The 12,765-nt window shown below is 38.5% G+C and overlaps 1 protein-coding gene across 2 annotated transcripts in view; it reads left to right on the top strand.

The window, feature by feature from the left end:
- The window catches only part of ESYT2 (extended synaptotagmin 2), a 542,370-nt gene extending 529,950 nt beyond the window's left edge, over positions 1–12,420 (top strand). For both annotated transcript variants that reach the window (XM_069211166.1, XM_069211165.1), the window contains 3 exons: positions 8,756–8,861; positions 11,094–11,143; positions 11,235–12,420. In XM_069211166.1, the coding sequence (XP_069067267.1) occupies positions 8,756–8,861; positions 11,094–11,143; positions 11,235–11,280 (202 nt within the window). In that variant the 3' untranslated portion in view covers positions 11,281–12,420. The remainder of the gene's footprint in view (positions 1–8,755; positions 8,862–11,093; positions 11,144–11,234) is intronic.
- The last annotated feature ends 345 nt before the right edge of the window (positions 12,421–12,765 follow it).

The raw sequence follows: 12,765 nt of genomic DNA, 5'->3' as shown, positions 1-12,765 counted from the left end.
ATGCTGCAGATACAGCAGCTAGAGGCATCAATACTGCCATCACTATAAGCAGACATGCATGGCTACCTTCCTCTGGTTTTAAACCAGAAATCCAGGAGGCAGTGCTCAATATGCCTTTTAATAAAAAGCACCTGTTTGGCCCTGAAGTCGACACGGCCATAGAAAAACTGAGAAAAGACTCAGACACTGCCAAAGCAATGGGAGCATTAGACACAACGCCCTATGGAGGCTCCTTTCGCAGACAACAATTCAGAGGGGGATTCAAGCCGCAATCCACTGAGGCTTCCACCTCCCAGACAAAACAAGGGCAACGGCAACAGCAGTACCAGAGAGGGGGATTTAGAGGTTCTTATAGAGGCCAATACTTTAGAACCAGAGGCAAGTTCCAAACTTCAAAACAAGCCACTAACCCATCTAAACAGTGACTTATTTACCATCCCTCAACCCCACACATCTCCTGTGGGGGAAAGACTGCAGCAATTCCACTCACATTGGCAAAATACCACCACAGACCATTGGGTATTGTCAACTATCCGCATTGGCTATTGCCTAGAATTGATTTCTAACCCTCCAAACATTCCTCCACGTTACCACAAGCTGTCCCCAGAACACAATGTTCTATTACAGCAAGAAGTACAATCACTACTACTGAAACAAACCATAGAATTGGTCCTACATTCTCAACAAGGAACAGGAGTATACTCACTATACTTCATTCCCAAAAAGCATGGCACTCTCAGGCCCATCCTAGACCTCAGATCCCTAAATCTATATATCCTGTCAGAATACTTTCACATGGTAAATCTGAAGGACATCATCCCACTACTACAAAAACAAGATTAAATGACTGCATTAGACCTCAAAGATGTGTATTTCCATATACCCATCCATCCAGCTCACAGAAAATACCTAAGGTTTGTGATCGCAGGAAAACATTATCAATTCAAAGTTCTACCATTCAGCATAACAACAGCTCCATGGGGTATTCACAAAATGTCTAGCAGTAGTGGCAGCCTACCTAAGAAGGCAACACATACATGTCTTTCCATATCTAAACGATTGGCTAATAAAATCAAGCAATTTTATACAATGCCAACAACACACTCAATACGTACTAGAGACCCTACATACACTAGTGTTCACTCTCAACTACCAAAAATCCCATCTTCAGACAGCACAGGTGCAACCTTACCTAGGTGCTATTTTAAATACCCAAGGAGCCTTAGCCTATACAAATACACAAAGGATACAAGCTTTCCAAAATCTCATACCACAAATGCAGCCAAATCAACAATACACTGTAAGATTTATCATGAAACTATTAGAAATGATGGCATCCTGCATAGGAATAGTACTGCATGCAGGACTAAACATGAGGACACTAGAACAGTGCCTCTCACAGCAATGGTCTCAAGCACAGGGCCAATTGCAAGATCTAGTGTTGTTGGACGGCCAAACTCACAAGTTCCTTCAATGGAAGAATCTCAGCAATTTAATGAAGGGGCGGTCATTTCAAGACCCTGTGCCTCAAACCACAATAACAACAGATGCATCATTGAAAGGTTGGGGAGCTCATCTCAACAACCTTACCATTCAAGGGGAATGGGATTCAAAACAGCTAAATTATCACATAAAACATTTAGAATTATTAGCTGTGTTCCTTTCCCTAAAAGCGTTTCAGCCACTTCTCAAACACAAGACTGTCTTGATAAAAAGACAGTATGACGACCATGTATTACCTGAAGAAACAAGGCGGGACACATTCATCTTCTAGCCCAAACAATATGGAAATGGGCAATTCACAATCACATTCATCTATTAGCAGAATACATTCCAGGAATACACAATTAGCTAGTGGACCTTCTAAGCAGGACGCACCAACAGACACACAAATGGGAGATTCACTGTCAGGTACTTCAGCAGTATTTTCAAAAGTGGGTAACACCAGAAATAGACCTATTCGCAGCAAGCGAAAACCCAAAATGCTAAAAGGTTGCATCCAGACACCCACATCCTCTATCCAAGGGCAATGCTCCACGGATCAACTAGTCAGGGATATTTGCTTACGCTTTTCCCCCTCTCCCACTACTTTCCTTTCTGGTCAACAAACTACGTCAGACCTTTCTCACCATGATACTCATAGCCCTAATGTGGGCACGACAACATTGGTACAAAACACTCCTAGACCGGTCAGTAGTACCTCACTCTAAACTGACCGGATTTATTAACACAGAACAAGGGACAAATCAGACATCCAAATCCCAGTGCTTTCAACTTAGCGATTTGGCTCCTGAAGTTATAGAATTTGGATACTTAAAACTTCCATTAGAATGCATGGAAGTTCTCAAACAAGCACGTAAGCCTACAACTAGGCAATGCTGTGCTAACAAATAGAAAAGATTTGTTTACTACGGTCAATCTAAAAATACTGATCCACTTACAGCATCAATACAAAATATTGTATGCTATCTACTTCATTTGCAGAAGTCAAATCTAGCTTTCTCTTCCATTAAAATCCATCTTACTGCAATATCAGCATATTTGCAAACTATTCAACATACCTCTCTCTTCAAAGTTCCAGTTATAAAAGCCTTCATGGAAGGATTAAAACGTATTATTCTCCCTAGAACATCACCTGTTCCTACTTGGAATCTAAATATTGTACTCACCAGGCTCATGGGCCTACCTTTTGAACACATGCATTCTTGTGAGATTCAATTCTTAACATGGAAAGTTGCCTTCCTAGTGGCCATTACTTCACTGCGAAGAGTTAGTGGAATACAAGCATTCACCCTTGAAGAACCTTTTTTCCAAGTACACAAATATAAAGTTGTACTTATAACACATCCCAAATGTCTGCCAAAAGTGGTATCACCTTTTCACATAAAACAAACAGTGGAATTGCCAGTCTTCTTTCCACAGCCAGATTCAATTGCAGAAAGAGCCCTTTATACTCTTGACCTTAAAAGAGCTCTAATGCACTAAGTAGATAGAACCAAAGAATTCAGGAAAACAAACAGCTTTTCGTTGCCTTTCAACAACCACATAAAGGAAAGCCTATCTCTAAGCAAGGGTTGGCAAGATGGATTGTTAAATGTATACAAACATGTTACATTAAGGCAAAAGAGAAAACTTTTAATCACACCTAAATCAAATTCCACTAGAAAGAAAGGTGCACCTATGGCATTCTTAGAAACATACCAATGGCAGACATATGTAAAGCTGCCACATGGTCTACTCCACATACATTTACAAAACATTATTGTGTAGATGTATTTTCAAAGCACAGGCCAATGTTGGTCAAGCTGTCTTAAGAACATTATTGCAAACAACTCCAACTCCCACAGACTAGCCACCGCAATTTTTGGGGAGAGTAACTGCTTTGTAGTCTATGTATAGCAAGTGTATCTGCAGCTACACATGCCATCTAATGGTAAATGTCCCTTACCCAGTGTACATCTGTTCGTGGCATGTAGTACTGCAGATTCTCATGCACCCTCCCTCCTCCCAGAAGCTTGTAGTCATTGCAGTTTTTTCTCTTTTGTACATATGTAGATACATTTAAATTTGCACGGACATCTATTTTTACTTACTATTTCTATACAACATTTTTATTATTATTCTCTGTCACTCCTTCCTACACCCTTTTGCGAGAACATTTTTTAACAATGAAGTCGATGCCCATGCGCTGTATGAGCGAGAGGAGGATTCATTCGATCCCGTGACTCTGAAAAGACTTCTTTGAAGAAAAACTACTTGTAACACTCGGAGCCCAACACTAGATGGCGGAATAATGCATAGCATGTGAATCTGCAGCACTACATGCCACGAACAGATGTACACTGGGTAAGTGATATATATATATATATATATATATATATATATATATATATATATATATATATATATATATATATATATATATATATAATAATAATAATAATAATAATAATATATACTATGTATCCATGCATGCACAACACAAAGCTAAAAAATAAGAATTAAAAATACATCACCGGGGCTCGATTATTTTCTGAACAAGGCATCCCTTCTCAGAAGAGTCCCTTCTAGTCCCAGTTGTCAAGCTTACTTCCCTTATATACTTTAAACAAACTGAAGAGGAGAATTCTAGCACTCTCCGCTCCCATAGAATAAGTTATTGTTCAAACGCTGGCCATACCAGGTCAGTGTTGAGGAAAAACACACTAGAGACTGGCCAAATCTCACTGTGTTTTTCCAAGACCAAGCTGTTCCCTGCTTCACCATAAACATTCTCAGACGGTTACATCTTATCATTCCTACTCCCCCATGTTATGTGCCCGTTCTTGTTGAGAAGAAGCGAAAACATGTTAACAAGCTGTGTATGCAAAAATACCTGCACCACCAATGTGACGGTGTTGGAAGCTAAGCTGAGCACAAAATGGAGTCAGTGGTCAATATGGAGCCAGTAGTTAAACACAGATAGTATTACAGCTACAAACACACATCAGTGCTGCAATGCTGTTGGGCATACATGGCACTCACAATAACACAATAGCAGTCTACCAAAAGGAATGCTGATCTCAGGGAATAAACCAAAACATTGGAAGTGCCTTAAAACAAGAACCAGATATTACAAAAGACGATCTAAAAATCCTACACTACAATTTTCTGGACCTTTTATCATGTACAGTAACACTGTACGAACATGTTCTCTTTAGTCATAAATTGGCAAGAGAATACATTTAAGCCCTATAGATGTCATGTACAGCTTCAAAGGGTTACTGTGTGTCACCCATGGCTTACCCTTTGGTAACCCGGCACTCTCCTTATGATCTATGGTCCTCAGGGTCATGAAGACATATGCAGGAACTTAGAGGTAAGAGGCCTCAAAGCGACTGGTTTACTTTCTGCTGTTTCTATCCTTTGCACGTTCCTGGGGGTGATATTGGTGGGACACTTGTCAACCTTGTGCTGTCATCAGATGGTCAAAAAGAGCATGGCCTCACTTCTGGTACCCCTGGCTTCTTGGAGAATCTGCATCCAGATTAATCCTAAAATGTAGCACACTTTGCAACCTTGTAAAAAGATTACCTTGATCCACAAGTCATAATTTAATCAAAAACACAGCTTACATATCAATAAGGGAGACCACTTTTAGCAAGTGGGCTATTATCATTGTTTGAGGAAACAAAATGTATTTTAATCCACATTTAGTCCCTCATTATACATTGGCGGTAACTACCGCGACGGCCACCAACATACCTCCTCCGTGGCTACTAGCCGTCAATGCGTATTATGACCGCCGACGGTATTCTGCCAGAATGCTGGCGGAACACCGCTGATGGGCATGGCGATGGACGGCGGTAAGGCCGCGCTGCTGACAGCAGCACCGTCACGCCAGCAAAACACCGCCGACCGTATCATGAGCAATGATACAGCCTGGCGGTGTTTTGCTGGCGGACGCTGCTGCTGACAGCAGCGCCGTGAAATGTCTCCAGCCTGAGGACCCCCTGCAAGTAGGTAAGTCGGGTTCTCCAACAGGAGAGTGGCGTGGGGGGTGTTGTGTGTATGTGGGGGGGTGTGTATGTTTTGGAATGCGTGCATGCGGGTGTGAGTTGCGTTGAATGCGTGCGTGAATGACTGATTGTGAGTGTATGTTGTGTGTTGTGAATGCAATCCTCTTGAAGGTCCATTCACAGAGTACTCAACCAAAACATAAGTATGTAATTATTTATGGTCGATAATTGAATTTATCCTTAAATCTAATTTTTTCGTCTGATACCCAGGGTTGTGGCAGCCAAAATGTACCCACTTTCATAGGAAGGGGCAAGGGCACCACAATAAACTTTGTCTTGCTGTCAAATGATTTGGTCCATCATCTCCTGGGCTATGAGATGGGTTCACTCCCATTTAGTGATCATAACCCCATTGTTTTGAAATTCCTTTCCTATTTTTTGGACAGTTCATCCACAAAAGCTATAGCGTCAGTTAGCTATTCAGCGAATGTGGTGGTTTACCTGCAGTTGGGATCCATTGACCCAAATATGTTTTTTGAAAATTTGATTATCACAAATCGCAACTAAATCTCGGGCTGTCTCTCTATTTTGGATGACCAAGTAAACATTTTGGAATGTTTTATGGGACTTTATAGAGCTATATCAGGTGGGCTCATCTCTAACAAATCGTTCGAAGAGTGCATGGGCCACTCATGGTTTTCTTTTGAGTGTACTGTAGCACTCAAAGCCCTTAAAACAGCTACCAATACCACACCACGTAATATTATGAACATCAGAGCAGTAAGACTTATATACAAGCAAACCCTCCAGCAGAGGAAACACAATATCAGGGCGAGAGCATGGAAGGGTTTATATAAGACTGCATAGTTGAAAGACCCCAGACTATTTTGGGACATAGTTAACTGCCCTTTCTCTGCACACAGCCAGTCTGTCAAGGTCATTTGCCATATCCCAGAACAAAACTGGGTCAATCATTATTCTGCAGTTTTCAAACCAGACAATAAGGAGGGAATGGATGGTAATGAAAATGGGCACAATTTTGATGAAGGCTGGATTGCTGACCTTATAGACTTAGCCTCAGTATCTGTTGTTATTACAAGTGCTATATTTAGAAAGGCCCACTGGCTGGATGGGATTCCCGTTGATCTGTTTAAAACTAATTCTGATTTCTGGGCCCCTTTGTTTACAAATGTGCTGAGGGCAGCATTGAAGGGGGTCCTATTGCCTCTTGGAAAGAATCAATAATAGATAATAGAATGCCATTTTGGGATAAAAGGAGTCCTGGGCTGAGGCAAATAATTTTTTCAGTCCAGTATAAAATGGTTTCTGTCCATGATTGGGGAACGCCGAGCAGACCTTAAATCTCATGCTCATCCTGGATAAATACATCAAGGCCAGGAGAGGGGTTCTGCACATGGCCTTCATGGGCCTCTCCTGTGCCTTCGACATGGTAGATAGGGAACTATTGTGGCATCTGATGGAGCAGGCAGCAACTTTACCAGGACTCTACTACTAGAGTGCACTATTCATGGTATGGGGATTGTACAGCTCTGATTATGGTGGTTAGAGGAGTCAGGCATGGCTGTATACTAGTCCCCTTTCTTTTTTTATGTCATATTAATTTGAAGATACAGCAATAAGTATGTGTACCAAAGATGCCCCTAGAATTAGTAATCAGCCAGTTACGTTATTGCTGTACGCAGATGATGTGGTTCTCCTAGAGTTGACAGCAAACGGGCTCCAAAAACGTTTAGGCGGTTTTAATGACTTTTTGTCTGGACTTAAGCTCAAGGTGAACCAGCAAAAGTATTTTTCAATGTCACACGACCCTAAAAGTTTTAAATTCAAAGCATTTTTTATAAGGGGGGTCCCATTGAACAAAATAATCAATGTTTAATTGCCTAGGTATGTTATTTGACGTGAATGGGGGATGGGATAGGCTAATAACCCACAGAGCACAAAAAATGGGGGCAGTGGGTGATTCCATATTTAGATTTGCAAAATGGCTAGGACAAAAGCCAGTACAGGTGTTGGTCCACCTTTATAAAAGCATATGTTTAGCAGCTGGTACCTATGGAGCTGGAGTCTGGGACTGTACTGCGTATGGGAAACTCTAGGCTACTGAAAATAGTTTTTTGTGTAAGTGCGTGGCTATACATAGAGCTACTGTGAGTTTTATTGTACATACAGAACTGGGATTAGGCTTTATAGAAGATCACTTTAAGTTGGCACCACTCTTTTTATGGTTAAAAATATGGAGCACCTCCCAGGCCCAATTTTCTAGACGGGTGTTGACTGATTGCTTAAGATTGAACAATATAATGTCAATTCCATGGCTGGCATATATAAAAAGTACTTTTTATAGCCTAGGTTGCAGACACTTCTTTGATAGCCCTCGAAACATTGTTTCTTAATCTAAAATGGTACTCAAAGAGCGCTGTGAATCTACCAGAGAGGAAACCAGGTGTGAAGGTATTTTAGATATGCCTGCAGTCACAAGGTGTATGCAAACTTTTACAGCCTCAAGCATGGAACCAATATTATTTGGGATTATTAAGCCATAGTATAGATTTTACCTTACCAGGATATGACTTACCACAGTCCATCATTGAGTGGCTTTCCCGCTAGGTGGTTCCTGGCATACATTTTCACCATGTTGTCCTTGTGATGGACTTACTGACCAATCTACCCCACACTTTATGCTGTTTTACACATTGTATGACTCCTCCAGATTGCGGTTTTTGTGTCCCATTTTATTGAATAATTATTTTACATCTCATAAAGAGGGGGTAATTTACCTGAAGAGCCTCTCTTTTGAAATTTGTTCTGCCATTCTTAGTTATACAGTTGCTGCTATTGTCCTAAGAAGAACCTGCACACTTAAACTGACTCACTCCTGATTACTGTTTTGCATTTGCTGAGATGGGGACTAATATCCAAAAACATGTTGCTGCAATCTGTATAAAGGTGAACCTATGCAGTTTAAGTTGCTTTTTGGATGAATTTATGATGTTATGAGTGGTTTTAATTTATGATTGTCTTCAATTTTTGTGTTTTTTAAAATATGAATTTTATTTATGCACTTATGGTCCTTTTTGTTGACCGAATAAAGATTTTAGACTTGAGTTGGTCAATGTGAAAAGAAAAAGTAGATATATTTCACATGTTGTGGCAAATTGAAGCTCTAGAAGTTATTTAAATGGATCTCTGATTGAATCATTTGTGTTAAAGCCATTTCATTTCTCTCTTTGTTTTAGCTTTGATTTCAGTGTTTCACTTGCAGATGTTCATAGGAGAACATTAGATGTAGCAGTAAAAAACAGTGGTGGCTTCTTATCCAGAGACAAAGGGCTGCTTGGAAAGGTAAGGTTGAGGGCTTGCAATTTGCATTTGAGTTATTAATATACATATAAAGGTAGTGTTCTGAGTTACCAGAAAATTAAGGATGTTCACTTAGAAATGCTACAGAAATCTACATATTATCTGAAAAAGAAAATACATTTTCCCTCCTAACAATTAAGATGTATAGGGATCTGTGAGCTGAAATTACATTTTGGTCACCTGTCTTAAGATATGTTGAGTCCATCATACTATGAATATCACAGTACCAGATGACACAAGGTTTAATAACGTGAAAGGTGCAGATTACAAGAGGTTGGATATCACAATTTAGCCAAAACAAATGTGATTCTGGCAGAATCCAAAATTTCAAAGAACGTAGAAACCACATACCCAGTGTTCTCTCCATGGGTCCTTGAAGTTTCACCAGCTAAATGCTGGTGAATCATATAGTTGAGAATGAGTTGAAAATGAGGATTTCCCACAAGACATGGTTTCAATTTCTCTGATTCATCAGTTATGTAGCTTTTCTGAGGACATCTGGGAGGGATGAGGAAATGGGATTGTCAAACACAGAATGACACATATAACTTCTGCATCTTGAAATTACCGTTGCCCTCTGTATCAGTGTGTACCATTGCATTATTCCAGACTTGTAATGGAGCCAACAAAAGACAGAGACTCTGTTCCCTTGGAATTTATTGAAGACTCTGGGTTGTCCTCTTCTAAAAATACCTTTCAAGATGGAAGTGTTTTAACTACCGTAGAGTAATTTGTTAAGTCAAACTAGGTTTTGGTATGAGGTATTGCAGTTACTTGAAAAGCATCACAATAGTTGCACAGTAAGGTGAACATATGGATTAATCGTATAACAATTTGTGGCAAAATAAGTTTGACAGAAGACGTTTACATAGGTAAATCTCCTCTACGGTATACTTTTTTTTTTTTTTTTAATATATCGTTATCGATTTCCATTTTCATAGCTAAACAGCATGCATACTATCCAATTTTACTAATGTTGCCCATAGTTTACAATATATCACAGACATGTTCTTCAAGCAAGCCATTTATCTTTATTAGTCTTACAGCTATAGTATGTGTAATTAGAAGTTTGATTTCAACAATATATTTTTTTGTTTTGTGTGGGTGCGTGCACGTAAACTTTTTTGGTCTTTCAGTATAGAATTGCATCTTTTAATTGTATTCTAAGTAATGTCCGGCATCCAGATTATAAGACATTCTCTTAGTCATAATTATTTAAATATATTTTAATTTCGATTTTTAAACAGGCACCCAAGTATCATTTATTTTGTTCATTTGACCAATCCAGTGCCATTGGGTTGGGAGCTTTTGTCTATTTTGATGCATAATGATGAAACATTTAATTGATTAGAAAACAGCAAGGCAAACAAATAAAAGTGTCAGCATCATAAATGTCAAATTGATACTTTATGTAGTTGTGGTGTATTCGTCTATTTATGTGTGCATTTGTAGATAGGCATGGCAGCCAAGTAGCCAATTTCCTGTGAGAAACTCAACAACGTCAGTGTTTTGTTTTGTTTATTTTTGTTTTTCAAATCAAGCTCTGCATTCTGAGACATTTTGTACCCTAAAGGTATAGGCTTGCACATTAAAACTTGATCAATATGCCACTCACGAGAAAGGGCCATTTGGAAGCAATACATGTGTAGATGTATCTGTGAGTGATTAGTGTACAACTATATCTGTGCCTCTTGGTATTCACTGTGTACGCAGATTTCTATATGTGTTGATGGAGCATGGGTATTTAAACCTTAATCTCCTTATATAGTGATCAACCAGAATCCACCAACTGGCTGTATGGACTTTTGGTAGTCAACTTCAATCGTTGAGGGAGAGCTGCCATTCAGAATCAAATTTCATTTAAATAACCCAAATAAAGTTTCACAATACTGACAGAGAAGATTGTATTTAACCATGATGATTTATTTTAAATTAGTAAATCATAACAAATCACTATATTCGCAAAGATTTATCATATGTATTATTTCCAGAAAATGTACACGTGGCATAGTCTGATGTTGGCCTCTTTAAGCATTACTATGCAAGAGGCAAACTCATTTGCTGTGTTAATGCTTGTTATGCCTTTGAAAGTAAAATGCAGTGGTTTGGGACGTAACCAATGAATTCTAAACAATGAGCATGCATTTTTAATGCATATCTGCTTTAGACATTCATTTCTTGTTTGGACTGTAATGCATCTTCCCTTTATTACAGTTGTTGATAGAACTTGCATCCGAAGAACTTAGCAAAGGCTGGACTCAGTGGTGAGTTAATATAGGGCCAGAGAAATTGGTTAATATTTAATACTGGAAACTTTAAAAAAAGCATAAATTCTACTTTCTTTGCTTAATCTAGGTATGATTTAACAGAAGATGGTACAAGGCCGAACCCTGCGACCTAGGATTACTCAAAAGAATCATTTTAGCACGTTTGCCAACATTTTTACATTTAACAATGCATTGTTTCACAAAATTACCAATATCATTTTTATAGCTTAAATAATTTAGTTTTTAGACACCCAACAATGTTTTTTTATAAATACAAATTTTTCATTATATGCAGTTTTTTGGAAGATCATATCATTTATTAGCAATATGATTATTATGTTTGTACATGCAATTGGGTGTTAAAATTAAATTGACTTTTATGGCAATTTCACCTTTTTTAAAGTAAAATGTTTTGCTTATCCCCTGCCTTAATTTGTATATCACCTGTGTATACCTTGTAAATATGTACTATTTTTATTTTTTTAATATGTCCATTACAGTTTAACGTCAAATGAAGAAAGTATTTGCTTCCAAATTTAATGCTGATTTTTTTAAATGTATGGACTTTTTCATTTTAGTTTGTGCCCAAAATGTTTTAATTTAATTGTATCTATTTGATGGGAAAAGACACCATCTTTTTCACGCTTTTGTATATCAAAGATATCACTACTTAAAAGAACTGTCATGTAAAAGTGTTTTTCATTACTGCAGGATAAACCTATTTTTGAAAGTCCTTGGAAGCTATAATGTGTACAGAGATTTTATGACTCAAAGAAGTAAACAGAAACAGTTTTTGAAGACATGTACAACGGTTTGAATAAATGTAAGGGTAATGGTGTTACAGAAAAGGGCTGACTTGATTTGACATGCTTGGGGATCATCCTGTGATAGTATTATTTTGCTCTCACAATGTTTTTACTTTTAACATATTGATTTTTTTTTATCCCAGCATCTGTTGGGCATCATTTAGTTATGCTTTGCCTAAGGTAGTAATGGATTACCATGAATAAATGGCACTGTTATCACTGTTTCCTCGTTTTAGTTTTACCCCAGCATGCTGAAAAAGAACTCACCTCTATCTTTTTAAATGTGAGTCCCAAGGATGCTTGTTGTCTACAATGGGTGTTGGAAAGTGAAAGAATGCACTTCGCAGTTCTGTGAGCAACAGTTTACTGACCCATAATGAAGGAGAGAGGATACTTTGATGTGCCTCTTGCCTCTGTTGATTATACCAAAAGGTACTGTAAAGTTCAATAAACAGTCCAGCTGCTACAGCAATGTTGTTTTTGTGTTTACTTTATCCGTACAAGAGCCCTGCTTTATCAAAACATATGCAGACATTTCTGGACATTATAATGGAGGTCCAGTGACATTGAAATGCAAAACAGTAACCAGTCCTCTTTTTGAATGTCTGAGAAATATTCAGCCTAATGATTGAAAACCGCAAGGCATCAGCAAATTCATGTACTTGAATTGTAATGAATTAAACAAATAATGTACACCTTGTGCAATTCCAATTTCATTGAAACCTTTTCCTAACCATTATGTCTATCCACAGCAGTATCAGGTCTCGGCCACACCCAGGGGGAGCATCATTTCTTTTTACCCCCAGGTGTGGC

This window comes from Pleurodeles waltl, chromosome 10 (genome assembly GCF_031143425.1).
Source record: "Pleurodeles waltl isolate 20211129_DDA chromosome 10, aPleWal1.hap1.20221129, whole genome shotgun sequence".
Classification (NCBI taxonomy): Eukaryota; Metazoa; Chordata; class Amphibia; order Caudata; family Salamandridae; genus Pleurodeles; species Pleurodeles waltl.
Note: the sequence above shows the minus strand (reverse complement) of the source record. Positions and strands in the feature narration are given on the sequence as shown.